At 42.6% G+C, this 17416-nt stretch overlaps 1 protein-coding gene across 2 annotated transcripts in view; it reads right to left on the bottom strand.

The window, feature by feature from the left end:
- Window positions 1-17416, bottom strand: part of syne2a (spectrin repeat containing, nuclear envelope 2a) — a 258178-nt gene that overhangs the window by 44227 nt on the left and 196535 nt on the right. The window contains exons 87-92 of one of the 2 annotated variants that reach the window (XM_029733409.1): window positions 14926-15039; window positions 14696-14850; window positions 14321-14468; window positions 11955-12049; window positions 2727-2961; window positions 1940-2134 (exon numbers count right to left, since the gene is read on the bottom strand). In XM_029733409.1, coding sequence (XP_029589269.1) covers window positions 1940-2134; window positions 2727-2961; window positions 11955-12049; window positions 14321-14468; window positions 14696-14850; window positions 14926-15039 — 942 coding nt within the window. The remainder of the gene's footprint in view (window positions 1-1939; window positions 2135-2726; window positions 2962-11954; window positions 12050-14320; window positions 14469-14695; window positions 14851-14925; window positions 15040-17416) is intronic. The other variant, XM_029733408.1, reaches the window with a different exon arrangement.

The raw sequence follows: 17416 nt of genomic DNA on the forward strand, positions 1-17416 counted from the left end.
GTCCAGAACTAGGCTTAATCTGTGTCTGGAAAATCAGCCCTAATTCTCACTCTATGAAATGTTTTGTAAAATTAGAATTGGAAATGTCAGTTTACTTCCTGAATTGACTGAATTGAAATGGATGGAATTGAGCCCAACCCAGCTGGTGGTAGCAGTAGTGATGGACCATACCGTGCCTAATATTGTCACGTCCTGACCAGTAAAGGGGTTATTTGTTATTATAGTTTGGTCAGGACGTGGCAGGGGGTATTTGTTTAGAGTGTTTCGGGGTTTGTTGGGCTATGTGTTTATATAGAGGGGTGTTTGTTTAGAGTGTACCTGAGTTTTTGGTTATGTTCTATGTTAGTATATTTCTATGTTCTGGTCTAGTCTTTTTAGTTCTATGTTTAGGGTTATTGGATGGACCTTCAATTGGAGGCAGCTGTTCCTCGTTGCCTCTGATTGAAGGTCCTATATAGAGGGGTGTTTTTGTAATGGGTTTTGTGGGAAGTTGTTTTTGCACTGCTGTGTTTAGCCTGTAATACTGTGCGTTTGTGCGTTTGTGCGTTTGTGCGTTTGTGCGTTTGTGCGTTTGTGCGTTTGTGCGTTTGTGCGTTTGTGCGTTTGTGCGTTTGTGCGTTCTCTTGTTACGAGTCTCAAATAAAGTTTAAAATGAGCACTCAACCCGCTGCGCCTTGGTCCACTATATACGACGATCGTTACAAATATTCTGTATTTCTCAGGGTTAGCTGGCAACTGTAAAGTTTACTTTGATTTGATGATGGTTGTGAGATTTTGTGTCCGAAAAAGATGTATTGTGCCAGTAGGATTCAGACATCCGTTGATGGATGATGGACAACGGAGAAGATGGCCAGACATAAACCATTTTTTTAAGTAGGCAACTCGCTGCCGAAAAATATTTGACTTGAGTTGAAGTTGAGTTGAAGTTGAGTTTTGATGGAAATACACAGACAATTGTGAATTCATAATATACAATTTCATCCGTGTTATTGCGTCTCTGTGTGCCCTAAACCGTAGCTAACAGCTGGCCCCTGCATGGATTATGGTTAGATTAGGGTTACTCTTTGATGGCCTTGGCTGTTAGGGGGCTTTCACTGGGCAGTGCACAGATACAGTACATGGTATGTGGGTCAACTGCAGCTAACAGACATTCACACACACACACACACACACACACACACACACACACACACACACACACACACACACACACACACACACACACACACACACACACACACACACACACACACACACACACACACACACACACACGTTTGGCAGTCTTTAAGCCTTAACACCCCAACCCCCCCAGCCCCACTCATAAAGAAGGGGGTTTTGGTGTTTGTACTGAAGAACATGGGGTAAAAAGAGAGAGGGGGTGGAGAGAGAGAGAGAGAGAGAGATGTGTCATAATTACATATAATTTTAGAGATCCTCCGCCTTAATCATAATCTCCCCTATCAGATGAATGGGAATCCCTGTCTATCGTGAAAGAACAAAAAAAGGGCTGCTCTTTTTGCATTCTGTCTCTGTTTTCTTTGTTTCAAAATAATCTATTATTGGTCAACCCAAATGTTAATGTGTAGGGAGGTGTGCTCCTTTCTGTCCAATAGTAAGGGTAATTTCTGAACAATATTTCTGTCCAGTTAGTGGAACACTTGGGTCAATAGCAAGCTCAGAGGCAAAAGTTCTGTGTAAAGAGGATCTTTAACAGTTTATTTAAATTTTCTTCTCGCACTGATTTTGAAGGTTTTACTTGCAATGACGATGATATTTGTTTAGCTTATTTGCTTCGTAAAATGCACTGATTGCAAGTTGCTCTGGATAAGAGCATCTGCTAAATGACAAAAAAGTAAAAAATGACTACAATGTAAAATTAGCGCTCACGTTCAAGTGCTTCAAAGAGATTGATTGGTTAATTGATTGACTGATATACCCGAATAACAGCTTCCAGCAGGATTCTCCTTTCTCCCAGTAGCTCCCTGGCGTGGTCCCAGGACTCCTGCAAGGTCTGTAACTCTGTCTGTAGCTGGGCCTGTGTCTGTAGCTCTGCCATGGAGGACAACAGCCTGCCTGTCTCTAGTGTGTGTCCGTAGAAGCCGTTGTGTTGGGCGAGAGTCTCTTCAGCACGCTGAAGAGGGGAGACAAAGCAGTCTTAGTTACTGTATAGTTTCACCTATGATGGGTTAGCATTTGTTAGCCTATTTAACAGAGGGGAGTAGAAGGTGTTAGAAGCAACACTCTTGTTGTGTGTACTTTTTATTTTACTCTTTGTTTGTTATTATTCGATTTGTATGTTTTTGTTCTTCATACCAGCATTGTGTTTAGACCAAGTTTGGGGATGAGGTGGAGCTGCCAGAGGTTTGTTGGGGATGGGGGGCGGGAAGGATGGGAGGTGTAATTGTTCAAAAATTGTGATTATGATTCTGATTGTACTGATAGTGACTCAATACAACAACAAAAACATTTTCAAAATGATTTAACACTATGTTCAATAGGATATCTCAAAAACTTCTCTTGTAGTGTATCAAGTTGTGGAATGAAAATAAACAGCACCTAAAATGTGTTGTGCATTGCGCAATCGCTAGCTGCGGTACTCCAAAATCACATACATGTTTAGAAATAGCAAATATTGCCCTGATAGCTCTGAATTAGCATGGTCTCTATAAAAATGGAATGACCATTCATCACAGATAATTTATTTAATTATATGATGTTCTCACCCCCAAGTCCTCCAGGGAACATGGTAGCTGCTGCAGAGTGCAGAGGGCCTGAGCAGCAGAAGGAAGTAAGGTCTCCACATCTCTCAGCAGCCCCCCTAGCCTCCTCACACCCCTGGTGTAGAACCGCCACTGGCCCAGCCGTTCCTGCACCAGGCTACTTCGCTGCTGTGCCGCACTAACAATCCGCTGCCATCGCTCTCTCATCTGGGCGAGCTTTAGGGTGAGGTCAGGCCTGCTTGGAGGAGAGGAGAGTAGAGGGGGAGAGAAGGAAGGGGGAGGAAAGGATAAGATAGGAGGGCAGAGGAGAGAAGAGGAGAGGTGAAGGAGAGGGAAGGGGGGAGGAAAAGATAGAAAATGAGGGCAGAGGTGAGGAGAGGAGAGAAGAGATAGTCAACGATGGTTGATGGCAACAGTATTTTCGGGTCATTTACACCATATAAGGATAACTAGCGAGCACATCACTGAAATACATTACCCCGAAGTGCCCCAGTGCTGCTCCCAGCTTGTGATGTGTGTAGGTTGAATACTGTGACAACAAAACATTTTGAATATCCATGCAAATGGACCACTAAAGCAAGTAATGTATTGTATTGTAATGATATGAAACGATAACTCCCATTCCATTACATCGTGGTAAAAAATCAGATACAAGTCAGAAACAAATACATTTAAGTAGCTTAGGCAGCATTACAGAGTAAAACGCAAAGGTTTTCTCTGAAAGTAACTGCAAGGGTAGTTCCTTGAAAGTAAGTTCAGTGAAATAGAACTAAATGTGGTAAGTGTCCCATTTTTATTGTTTAAAATTGGTCATTTATGCATTTATTCGTAACTGGAAGGTATATCGATCTATCTCATCATATGCTTAGTCAACAAGCAAAACAAACAAGATCAGTACTGTCATCCAGCGAAACCGAAGAGAAGCGCTGTCCAAACATTCTAACACTATGGGCGGAGAAACTGAGGGAGAATACCCCACTTCATTCTCCAGGGACGACAGTGCTCTGTTGGCCACCATGAATGAGCAACTGAAGAAGCTCAATTTGATCTCTGCTTTATTGGCAGAAATTTAGGCCCTAAGATGATCTATGGAGTTCGTGGACTACCAAAGGTCACATCGGTTTGGTAGGAAGGTTCCCAACAAACCGAAACTAACCCACTAAAATATGAAAGTGGCAGTTCTGGAAAGAGGAAGGGAACTGAAGGGAACATTTTCTCTATCAATGAGCTGGTGAAATACTGGTGAAATCATATGATAGGAGGCGCATACTGTGCCGTATTCTAAAACACCACAGGGCACAGGGTCAGAAAGTATAACCCTACTGAGCCAGTAATTCCCAATTAGGCATACACAACACTACATATTTATTTTACAATCTCTCTCTCTCTCTCTCACTCTCTATAGGCCTACCTTTGCGTTCTCACGAACAGTCCCCCCCCATCATGTCTGGAAGGAAATGCACTAAAATGATATCAGACTGAATGCCTTTCCATTAATTAAGAGGACTATTAGCAGGGCTAAGTGGCAGGCTATCGATGAGGTGCCGATACAGCAAAAATTGTATATTGCTGGAGATGGGCTAGTAGGCTATTGGCCTAATGTTGTGTAATGGAAGACATTTTATTTTTATTAGTGATATTGTGTAAGAAGTTATTGATTAGGTTACTATTCAGAGCAACTCACAGCTGATTGTCATTTAAGGAATAGGCAAATTGTCACGTCCTGACCAGTAAAAGGGGTTATTTGTTATTGTAGTTTGGTCAGGGCGTGGCAGGGGGTGTTTGTGTGTGTTTTGGGGTTTTGGGTTATGTTCTATGTTAGTCTATTTCTATGTTTATTCTAGGTTGTCTATGTCTAGGTTGGAAGTGTTTGGGATTAGTCTCTAATTGGAGGCAGCTGTATCTCGTTGCCTCTGATTAGAGACTATATTTAAGTAGGGTTTTTTTCTCATTGTTTTTGTGGGTGGTTATTTTCTGTTCAGTGTTTCGTGTACCTGACAGTACTGTTTGGCTGTCGTCTTTTTTCTTGTTTAGTGTTCTAATGAAGTTAATTATGAGCACTCAACCCGCTGCGCCTTGGTCTACTCCCTTCGACGGCCGTGACAGAACCACCCACCAAAGAAGAACCAAGCAGCGGAGGAAGGAGCAGCAGGAGAGCTACTTGGAGTCATGGACATGGGAGGAGATCCTCGATGGTAAGGGTCCATGGAGCCAGGCTGGGGAGTACCAGCGCCCGAAGGAGGAGCTGGAGGAAGCTAAGAGGGAACGACGGAGGTATGAGGCATTATATCCTCCATTTCAGGAGGAGAGGAGGCATACGGGGAGTTTAGCTAAGTCAGGGGGGAGCCCTGACCTAACTTCCTGGGAGTACAGGAGAGATCCGTGGAGAAAAAAGGAGCCAGTCAAGGAATCAAGCGAGGAGCTTGACGCGAGATTCCGGAGAGAGGTACTGGCGGAAAGGGCACGAAGGAGCACCTGTGCTTACTATGGGGAGCGACGGATCAAGCAAGCATCATGTTATGCGGAGATACGCACAGTATCGCCAGTGCACAGCTACAGCCCGGTGCGCTTGGTGAAAGCTCCTCACAGGTGTCATGCTAGAGCCAGCATCGAGCCAGGACCAGTGATGCAAGTTGCAAGCATCCAACCACCGGTGAGGGTTGATGGCCCAGTGTATCCTGTTTCTGCTCCTCGTACTCTTCCTCCAGTGCATCAGTCCGGTACGTCCTGTTCCTGCTCCTCGCACTAGCCCTGAGGTGCGTGTCAATAGTCTGGCACCTCCAAAGCCAGCCCCACGCATCAGGCCTCTAGTGCTCCTGCCCAGTCCAGTACGTCCTGTTCCTGCTCCTCGCACTAGCCCTGAGGTGCGTGTCAATAGTCTGGCACCTCCTAAGCCAGCCCCACGCATCAGGCCTTCAGTGCGCAGTCCCAGTCCAGAGCTTCCGGTGACAGTTCCCAGTCCGGCGCTGCCGGAGTCGCCCGCCAGTCCGGCGCTGCCGGAGTCGCCCGCCAGTCCGGGGTAGGCGGCGTGGGACCCCGCTCTAGAGGCGCCACCAAAGTGGGGTGAGCCGGTGGAGCGGGGTGAGCCACCTACGCAGGAGGGAGGATTGGAAAGGGGGGGTGTAGCACAAGAACCGCTGGTCACGGTGGCCACCCTCCCTTCCCTCCCTTTAAGTTTGTTTTTGTGTTGTTTTTGTTTGAGGTGCATTTCGGGGTCTGCACCTTTGGGGGGGGGTGTACTGTCATGTCCTGACCAGTAAAAGGGGTTATTTGTTATTGTAGTTTGGTCAGGGCGTGGCAGGGGGTGTTTGTGTGTTTTGGGGTTTTTGGGTTATGTTCTATGTTAGTCTATTTCTATGTTTATTGTAGGTTGTCTATGTCTAGGTTGGAAGTGTTTGGGATTAGTCTCTAATTGGAGGCAGCTGCATCTCGTTGCCGCTGATTAGAGACTATATTTAGGTAGGGTTTTTTTCTCATTGTGTTTGTGAGTGGTTATTTTCTGTTCAGTGTTTCGTGTACCTGACAGTATTGTTTGGCTGTTTTGTTTAGTGTTCTAATAAAGTTAATTATGAGCACTCAACCCGCTGCGCCTTGGTCTACTCCCTTCGACGGCCGTGACACAAATGATACTTTAATGGATTGGTAGCAGAGTCCTTTGGTGAAGGAGAATGAAATCAAATTTTACGTCACATGCTTCGTAAACAACAGGTGTAGACTAACAGTAAAATGCTGACTTACGGGTCCTTCCCAGCAATGCAGAGAGAAAACAAGAGAAATAATAGAACAATAATAACATGAGGAATAAATACACGATGAGTAACAATAACTTGGCTACATACAGGGGGTACAAGTACTGGGTTGATGTGCAGGGGTATGAAGAAATTGAGGTAGAAATGTACACATAGGTAGGGATAAAGTGACCAGGCAATAGGATGGATAAAAAAAAACAGTAGCATTAGCATATGGGATGAGTCAAAAGAGTTAGTGCACAAAGGGTAAATGTCGATAGTCCGGGTTAACTATTTAAAGTGGAACTGAGTGTTTTACCAACATTAAATCTTATTAAAGTCTGTTCATATACATCCACAGGAAGAATGATACCTTTTTTATTACATTTCCAGAGATGCGAGCACTTATGGTCATTTTCAAGTTTTCATACTTTTATAGAATGTGTAGAGTAAGGCACTCTATATTATAGAATGAAAATTCTATAATATAGAGTGGTAAAGCGGCCGTGCGTTTGGACAATTAATAGACACTGCAGTAAATAAGACCTAATAAAAAAGTGTCATCCAGGACCGGACTCGACACAGACCGGTGCGCCATAGCCAATCAGAGCTACAGTAGGCCTATATACAAATAAGGCATTTTCCACACGGGCCTGCCATCATTCACTTCGAACTAGACTGTATGTTTACATGCAGAAGCAACAGCACAACTTTACATCATTAGAAAGCATTCGCCGAAAGCCACAAAATACACCTGAATGGATTTCTGCAAATACTGTATGTAAATACCACGGGAGTCCTCTTACATTTGGGAACCTATTGATCAGACAGCCTCAGTTGCCTATGCACAACAACAAGATCAACAAGTAATGTTAGCCAGAGAGAGACAAGCTCAAATCTAACGAGGGAACAGTAGATAAACCCTCTCAAAGTTTTTCAGCTTGTAGTTGGCCGTCAAAATTGAACAAAAAAATGATGGGGAATAGTACAGTCGTTTGCTCACCCTGCTGCAGTTTGCCTGCCAATTCATGCTTGTTCCAATCCACGTTTTGACAACAATGGGAACTTGCCTGCCTGCCCGCCAATTTGATCGATGCCAGATACATTTGATTGATAAGAGATGTGCTAACTGTGGATAGTCCTTCAAGTTCAGCATAGCTAGCTAGCAAAGTGATATGTGGGAAAAACTCGGTCACTTGCCCACTCGTCCAATGACATCTCATCCTCCCAGCAGCTAGTTAGCTAACTAACAGTAGGATATTTTTCATGAAGGCATGGCTGTTAGGCTAGGACCTATATGAACGCCAAAATCGCAGGCCTACTGTTCCAACGCATATCGGCTCACGTTCCTCTTTCTATTGTTTCTCTGTCCCATTCTTCTGTTCCATTTAGGCTGTTAAGTGTAGAGCCCAATGTCAAATGGTATAGATTATGGTTCACATTGTGCATAATGAGATGAAAATATAGCCCATCGCAGCTGGCAGCCATATACAATTAATTAATAGAAGTCCTGCAGTCAAATGACCAAATCGGCTTCTAGTTGCCTCGTGTGGATTGTTAATAATTTTTATCATCATTTTATATATACAGTTGAAGTCGGAAGTTCACATACACTTAGGTTGGAGTCATAAAAACAATTTTTTCAACCACTCCACAAATTTCTTCAAACTATAGTTTTGGCAAGTCGGTTAGGACATCTACTTTGCGGATGACACAAGTAATTTTTCCAACAATTGTTTACAGACAGATTATTTCACTTATAATTCACTGTATCACAATTCCAGTGGGTCAGAAGTTTACATACACTAAATTGACTGTGCCTTAAAACAACTTGGAAAATTCCAGAAAATGATGTCATGGCTTTAGAAGCTTTTGATAGGCTAATTGACATCATTTCAGTCAATTGGAGGTGTACCTGTGTATGCATTTCAAGGCCTACCTTCAAACTCAGTGCCTCTTTGCTTGACATCATGGGAAAATCAAAAGAAATCAGCCAAGACCTCAGAAAATAAATTGTAGACCTCCACAAGTATTGTTCATCCTTGGGAGCAATTTCCAAACGCCTGAAGGTACCACGTTCATCTGTACAAACAATAGTACGCACGCATAAACACCATGGGACCAAGCAGCCGTCATACCGCTCAGGAAGGAGAGGCGTTCTGTCTCCTAGAGATGAATGTACTTTGGTACGAAAAATGCTAATCAATTCCAGAACAACAGCAAAGGACCTTGTGAAGATCCAGGAGGAAAGAGGTACAAAAGTATCTATATCCACAGTAAAATGAGTCCTATATTGACATAACCTGAAAGGCCGCTCAGCAAGGAAGAAGCCACAGCTCCAAAACCGCAGTTTGCAACTGCACATGGGGACAAATACCACACTTTTTGGAGAAATGTCCTCTGGTCTGATGAAACAAAAACAGAACTGTTTGGCCATAATGACCATTGTTATGTTTGGAGGAAAAAGAGGGAGGCTTGCAAGCAGAAGAACACCATCCCAACCATGAAGCACTGGGGTGGCAGCATCATGTTGTGGGGGTGCTTTGCTGCAGGAGGAACTGGTGCACTTCACAAAATAGATGGCATCATGAGTAGGGGAAATTATGTGGATATATTGAAGCAACATCTCAAGACATCAGTCAGGTCGTTAAAGCTTGGTCACAAATAGGTCTTCCAAATGGACAATGAACCCAAGCATACTTCCAAAGTTGTGGCAAAATAGCTTAAAGACAACAAAGTCAAGGTATTGGAGTGGCCATCACAAAGCCCTGACCTCAATCCTATAGAAAATGTGTGGGCAGAACTGAAAAAGCGTGTGCGAGCAAGGAGGCCTAAAAACCTGACTCAGTTACACCAGCTCTGTCAGGAGGAATGGGCCAAAATTCACCTAACTTATTGTGGGAAGCTTGGGGTGGGCTACCCGAAATGTTTGAACCAAGTTAAACATTTTAAAGGCAATGCTACCAAATACTAATTGAGTGTATGTAAACTTCTGACCCACTGGGAATGTGATGAAAGAAATTAAAGCTGAAATAAGTCAGTGTCTCTACTATTATTCTGACATTTCACATTCTTGAAATAAAGTGGGGATCCTAACTGAACTAAGACAAGGAATTTTTACTATGATTAAATGTCAGGAATTGTGAAAAACCAAGTTTAAATGTATTTGGCTAAGGTGTATGTAAACTTCTGACTTCAACTGTATATAATTTTTTTTTTTTTGAGAATGTGTTTCCCAGTCAAACGGTTTTGTTATATTTCAGACTTCTTTGATACACTGTATATCAAATTTTATATTGGGATGCAAACTCAAAATGGAATACATTTCAACTCTATGTCTGACATGGTACAGGTGTCTTATTTTTTTAAGGTTATAACCATGTGTGAGGTGGATACTTCTGTTTCAAAGTAGATTTGTTTAAGACACTCTGTGTGACCCTGATTTAGCCCACTGCAGTAAAAGGTTTTAATTGTCCCCATGGTATTCATGCTATTGAACAGCTTTGGTATTCAGGGTCTCTCGTTACTCCACACTCGGCCGGCAGATTAGGGGGAATTTGAGAAATATAGCCTACTCCAATAAACCAACTAATGGGGCTACCAACTAGTAATATACACAGATAGGTATCCCACACATTTTCTCGATATTTCCGGGAAACATGGTAAGCAATTGCAGGAATAATGATATAGACAGCTTTTTAGAATCCCTACTTGCAGGTGAATGCATAGATTGTTTTTGGATAATTGAAACAAAGTGTTTATATTCTACTATTTTGAACAAAATCTGGAAAATATGACCTGAACCTGGTCCCCATAGAAACGCGTTTAATTCACCGACGATAATAACAAAACATAGGCTCGGTGAATCAACATATCAGATCTGATCCCACTTCATTATTTTTTATTTTATTCAATTTATTTGACATGGATGAATGCACATAGATCAACAACAGTTCAGTAAATGTTCCAGATTTAGCCAGATAATTCAATCTGCAGTTTTTGGCGAACCTCCACTTAAATCAATCTCCTCCTGTTTCTACTGATAAAACACTGTCTAACTGGCAGGCCTCTATGGATGTGCCCCAAATGACACATCCATATGACTAGTCAAAAGTAGTGCACTCTATAGGGAATAGGGTGCCATGTGGGACGCAAACTATAACTCTTAGGCTGATACGAAGATGAAGTTGGAGGAGATGGGGCTTGGAGCAGTTGTTGTGCCCAATAATCTCCCCTTCCTCCTGAAGTGTGCACTCATTCACCTCCCTACACAAATTGAAAATGAGCTAGAGGGAGTTTCCATATATCAGTCATTTCCTTCAGGACAAAAGAGAGATTATTGGGACGTAACCAGAGTGTTTTTTTATAAAGCTTGGAAGTTTCCACGCTAGCTGCACAACGACCGAATTATGTGACGGTCCTTAGTGTCAGCCATCTTGCTGTTCCAGAGAATAGTACAGCTCCCCAGTGTGTGTGTGTGTGTGTGTGTGTGTGTGTGTGTGTGTGTGTTTTGTATGCACGTGCACATGCGTGCATGCGTTTGTGTGTGTGTGTGCCCACGTGCATGTGTTCACATGTATGCCTATTTGTGTGTGTGTGAGTGTGTGTTTGTGTGAATTATGGTCACAGCTGGGACGCCATTACCCAAGCAAGAAAGAACGAGGCAGGAAAACCACATTTTTTATTACTTTACGAGATGGCAGACCCTCAGAAGAAATAGAAGACTGCAAGCTTTGATTTCCTAACCACTAGAGGCCAGAACGCCTACAGTAAGTCCAGTGTGAGATGGAGTGATAAACCCAGCGTAACCACATAGTTGGCCGTGTTGAAATGTATAGTGTTAAAATGAAGATGGAAAACACCCACCCACACTCATATAATATAACTTTAAAGATGGAATCCACATTAGTGGAAACAGCACCACATGCCCGCCCACGCACCTTTGTTATTGTTTTTGTTTTGTGGACGAAATAGAGGTGAGGTTTGTCGAGCAGTGTGGTAAAATAAAATGGTGTATATTCTGCTGTTCTATCGTGCATGCAATGATGTCTGAGACTTCTTTGTTGTAATATCCCAAACGGACATGGCAGTTTCACCATTAAGGATTCCAGCTTTAAGTTGCCATAATCAGCACACGGAGATGCAATATTTAGTTGTTTTTTTTGTAAGACATAAAATAGAATAGTGTTATGATATTATCTTTAATTGAGAGTTATTTATCTTTCAATTCACACATATTTCAGTTTTGTTTAATGATACTACTTTGAGTTATTAGCTTTGAGTTATGCATTCTGAAAATAAGGGTCAGGGTAATTTCAAGGTTAATTCAGGAAATAAACTTAGATTCCAATTCAATAATTGAAAAAAGTATATATCTTCAATGACCTTTCGATGAACTAAGAAGGAGAAGCAATTTAATTCATATAACGTTTTTTCTATTGATTGACTTCAATTCAAATTGACCCCAACCCTGCTAGAAATGTAGCCTACTGCATTCCTTTACCTTTTCTCCTCTGGTGTTTCTTCAATTGACTTCATTGAGTTGACGATTACCCCTCTCAAGAGTTGGTGCCCAGCCAATACTTCAATCCGGAGTCTCTGTTTAATAACAAGGAATATCAATTAACCAAATTCATTGAATACAGCCCTTTTTACATCATCAGCTGTCACAAAGTGCTTTACTTATACCTGGCCTGAACCCCAAACCAAGCAATGCAGAAGCAGAAGCACAGTGGCCAGGAAAAACAACCTAGAAGGCACAAACCAAGGAAGAAACCTAGAGAGGAAACCGGTTCAGAGGGGTAGCCAGTCCTCTTCTGACCTTAGAATGCATTAAATATCAGAGCAGTGGCTTAGGACTGATAATGGACTTAATCGACATGAATGTGTGAATAATATGCTAGAGTTAAATCAAGACTATCGAACGTTGCCATGAACAACCGTACTGTTGTTTTATTTTTTACCCCTTTTTCTCCCCAATTTCATCATTTCCAATTACGATCTTGTCTCATGGTGGCAACTCCCCAACAGGCTCAGGAGAGGCGATAGTTGAGTCATGTGTCCTCCAAAACATGACCCGCCAAACCGCGCTCCAGGGATAGGGGGCAGTATTTTCACGGCCGGATGAAAAATGTACCCAATTTAAACAGGTTACTACTCTGGTCCAGAAAATAGAATATGCATATTATTAGTAGATTTGGATAGAAAACACTCTGAAGTTTCTAAAACTGTTTGAATGGTGTCTGTGAGTATAACAGAACTCATATGGCAGGCAAAAACCTGAGAACAATTTAACCAGGAAGTGGGAGAAATGAGAAATGTAGTTCTTCTTTTGAATCCCTTGAGAAACTACAGTGAGATAGGGTTTACGTTGAACCTCCTAAGGCTTCCATTGGCTGTCAACAATCTTTAGAAACTGGTTTCATCCGTCTCCTGTTACCGGGTAGAAAATTGTGGCTCAGTCAATCAGTGGCCAGTCTGAGGACAGGTGTCAAGTGACTCGCATGCACGCGAGTTCGCTGTTAGTTATTTTTCTTCTGGGATATGAATACCTATTGTCCGGTTGGAAAATTATCGCAATTTTACTTTAAAAAATACCCTAAAGATTGATTGTAAACATCGTTTGACATGTTTCTACAAACGGTAATGGAACTTTTGAACTTTTCGTCTATGGATTTGCGTCCACGCCTCATGGCATTGTAAAGTGTTCTGGATGGGCCAACAAAACGGAGGTATTTGGACATAAATGATGGACTTTGCAGAACAAATGAACATTTCTTGTGGAAGTGGGAGTCCTTCCGAGTGCATTCCGCCGAAGATCAGCAAAGGTAAGAAAATATTTCGAACATATTGTTAGAGATTTGTCGACACCGTGGTTGTAGGCTAACTGTATAGCTTAGCATTGAAGGCTAAGTTCTGTACTCAGAATATTGAACAATGTGCTTTCTCCGTAAAGTTATTTTGAAATCTGACAAAGCGGTTGCATAAAGGAGTAGATTATCTATAATTCTTTAAATAATTGTAATTTGAATTTCGCGCCGTGCTATCTCACTGGTTGTTGTCCAACCAATCCCGTTAACGGGATTTTATCTCGAAGGGGTCCTCAAGAGGTTAATTAACGCCCACCAGCACCAATGTGTCGGAGGAAACACATTCAACTGACGACCAACGTCAGCCTGCAGGCACAAGGAGGCACTAGAGCCCGATGAGCCAAGTAAAGCCCCCCCGAGCCAAATGCTCCCCTAACCCGGACGACGCTGGGTAAATTGTGCGCCGGCTTATGGGACTCCCGGTCACGGCCGGTTGTGACACAGCCCGGGATCAAATCCGGGTCTGTATTGACACCTCAAGCACTATGATGCTGCGCCACTCGGGAGGCCTACTGTTGTTTTTTTAAAGTGGATATTTCCAAGGTTTACGTGGAATCAATTCTAATATGCAGCTTAGCCTGAAATAAATACACAGTGGTCAGTGAGATATTGCAGAAGCCCTATATGCCCATAGTGTGCCATAACTGCTTCCTAAAATATACTAGTTCATTTTTCATTTCATTGCCTTTATGTTGTTCAATTTTTATTAAAAAGATATCTCATTCTCCTGGCTGGTCTATCGGTAATGCTGCAGCCTCTAGCAGACATGTATGTCTACAGTGCCGCCATACGTAAGAATCTGGCCTACTGGCCTTTGACACATCCTTTCACTATCTTTCCCCACTCTCTATCTGTTCAATAAAATCTGAAATATATATATATCTTATTCAGGACCTCTAAGAGATGGGTGGTGATACAATGCCAGCCATAATGATTGAGAAGATCATCTGATGATTAGAACAATGGGAGAAGATTTAATTTTTAAAAAAGGGTAATGAACCTGATGGATTGCCAGTTGCTCACGGAGGCCGGAGTAGTTTCCAGAAGCGTCTGGGGCCAAGTCCTCCTCCATCTTCTCCTGGAAGCCCTCCCAGCTGTCCCACTTCTGTTGAAGGCTCTGGGAGTGCTGGGCATCAGCTTGCAATTTTCTGTTGAGCACACACACACACGTGTAAGTACACAAACAAACACACACACAATACATGTCCAATTATTCAGTAAAATCCCTTACGTTTATTCTTGGGAATTAATGTTAATTCTACCCCCCCAGCTGATATTGGGTCAGTTTTGCACTTTCCCCGCTAATGGTTAAGGTAAGGATTGGGGGAGAGGAGGCTGATCCTACAGTAGATCTGTAAACAATGGGCCCACTTACCTGTTCATGTGGGAGGTGCAGTAGAGGGCCTGTGCCCACTTCCTGGTCAGGGACTTCAGTCTATCTGCTTCCAGGCCATCCAGGGTCCCAGAATGGCTTGCCTCAGTGAGGTCATCCAGGGCAGGACGCAGATGGCTCAGCTCCATCAGAGCAGTCTGAAGGAGCAATGAATAAATATGAGTATGTGTGTCTGTGTGTGTGTGTCCATGCGTGTGTGTTGTCTGACTCACCTTCACACTGTCCATGCTGCAGACATCAGAAGTGAGCATGTGACGCAAAGACTCGGTCTGCAGCTCCAGTGAATCCATACTACTGCTAATTGTGCGGCGTTGATCCAAATCCTCCTGTAAGCAAACACACAAACACATACAGTGAAGTCCAAAATAATTGCCACCCTTGATGAGCAAAAAATACGATAAAAGAAACAACACAAATACCGAGCTATATTGTATGCAACAACAAAATATTGGCTATCCCTAACCTAAAGATTTGTATAAATAAAATCAAACTAAATGACATCTGAACTAACATTCTACTTTATTTAAGTTCATCTCATTTTAAGGAACTGTATTGTGGCTTCCATGGCTTCCTGTTTCACTGGGGTATAAAAATGTGGTAACACGCATGTAAAATCCCTTTGTCATCCATCACCATGGGGAAAGGAAAAGAACTCACAAATGAAAAGAGACAAATGATTGTTGACTTTCAAAAATCAGGCAATGGGTACAAAAAAAACAACAGAAAAACCAAATATACCACTTACCACAATTAGAGGAACAATTAAGATGTTTAAAACCACTGGTAAATTTGCCGGGTAGAGGATGCATGTACAGTGCATTCGGAAAGTATTCAGACCCCTTGACTTTTTCCACATTTTGTTACGTTACAGCCTTATTCTAAAATTGCTTATTGTTTTGTTTGTTTCATCTACACACAATACCCCATAATGACAAAGTGAGAGCAGGCTTTTAGATATTTTTGCACATGTATTAAAAAACAGAAATACCTTATTGTTTACATAAGTATTCAGACCCTTTACGATAAGACTCAAAATTGAGCTCAGGTCCATCCTGTTTCCATTGATCATCCTTGAGATGATTGGAGTCCACATGTGGTAAATTCAATGGATTGGGCATGATTTGGAAAGACAGGCACCTGTCTATATAAGGTCCCACAGTTGACAGTGCATGTCAGAGCAAAAATCAAGCCATGAGGTTGAAGGAATTGTCCGTAGAGCTCCGAGACAGGATTGTGTCGAGGCACAGATCTGGAGAAGGGTCACAAAACATTTCTGCAGCATTGAAAGTCCCCAAGAACACAGTGGCCTCCATCATTCTTAAATGGAAGAAGTTTGGAACCACCAAGACACTTTCTAGAGCTGGCCACCCAGCCAAACTGAGCAATCGGGAGTGAAGGGCCTTGGTCAGGGAGGTGATTAAGAACCCAATGGTCACTCTGACAGAGCTCCAGAGTTCCTCTGTGGAGATGGGAGAACCTTCCAGAAGGACAACCATCTCTGCAGCACTCCACACCAATCAGGTAATATATGGTAGAGTGGCCCGACAGAAGCCACCCCTCAGTAAAAAGCACATGACAGCATGCTTTGAGTTTGCCAAAAGGCATCTACAGGACTCTCAGACCATGAGAAACAAGATTCTCTGTTCTAATGAAACCAAGATTGAACTCTTTGGCCTGAATGCCAAGCGCCTCATCTGGAGGAAACCTGGCACCATCACTACAGTGAAGCATGCTGGTGGCAACATCATGCTGTGGGGATGATTTTCAGCAGCAGCGACTGGGAGACCAATCAGGATTGAGGGAAAGATTAAAGGCACAAAGTACAGAGAGATCCTTGATGAAAACCTGCACCAGGGTGCTCAGGACCGTAGACCCGATCGAACATCTCTGGAGAGACCTGAAAATAGCTTTGCAGCGATGCTCCCCATCCAACCTGACAGAGCTAGAGAGGATGTGCAGAGAATGGGAGAAACTCCCCAAATACAGGTGTGCCAAGCTTGTAGCGTCATATCCAAGAAGACTTGAGGCTGTAATCACTGCCAAAGGTGCTTCAACAAAGTACTGCGTAAAGGGTCTGATACTTATGTAATTATGTAAAATGTGATATTTCCGTTTTTTATTTTTAATACATTTTCTAAAAATCTGAAAACCTGTTTTTGCTTTGACATTATGGGGTATTGTGTGTAGATTGATGGGGGGGGAAACTATTTAATCCATTTTAGAATAAGGCTGTAATGTAACAAAATGTGGAAAAAGTTAAGGGGTCTGAATATTTTCTGAAATGCACACTGTACATCTTGTCCCCACAAATAGTGAGGAAGATTGTTTGGGAAGCAAAGAAAAGTCCAAGGGCCATAGTTGGAGAATTACAGCATTTCTGGGTCACTCAGCCTCCAAATCTACTATTAGAAGCCACCTTCATGCCAATAGGCTATTTGGAATGGCTACGATAAAAAAAAGCCTTTATTGAAAGCAAAAACGCCTGGAGTTTGCTAAATGGCATTGGTACTTGAATTGGAAATGAGTGTTATGGTCAGCTGAGACATAAATAGAGCTGGTGGGTTTGGCGTTGAAAGAAGGATACATAAGCAGAAATAACCTAATTTCGACTGTAAAATATGGTGGTGGATTTTTGATGTTATGGGGCTGTTTTGCTTTGACTGGTCCTGGGGCTCTTGTTAAGGTCAACAGCATCATGAACTC

This window comes from Salmo trutta, chromosome 35 (genome assembly GCF_901001165.1).
Source record: "Salmo trutta chromosome 35, fSalTru1.1, whole genome shotgun sequence".
In the NCBI taxonomy this organism is placed as follows: domain Eukaryota; kingdom Metazoa; phylum Chordata; class Actinopteri; order Salmoniformes; family Salmonidae; genus Salmo; species Salmo trutta.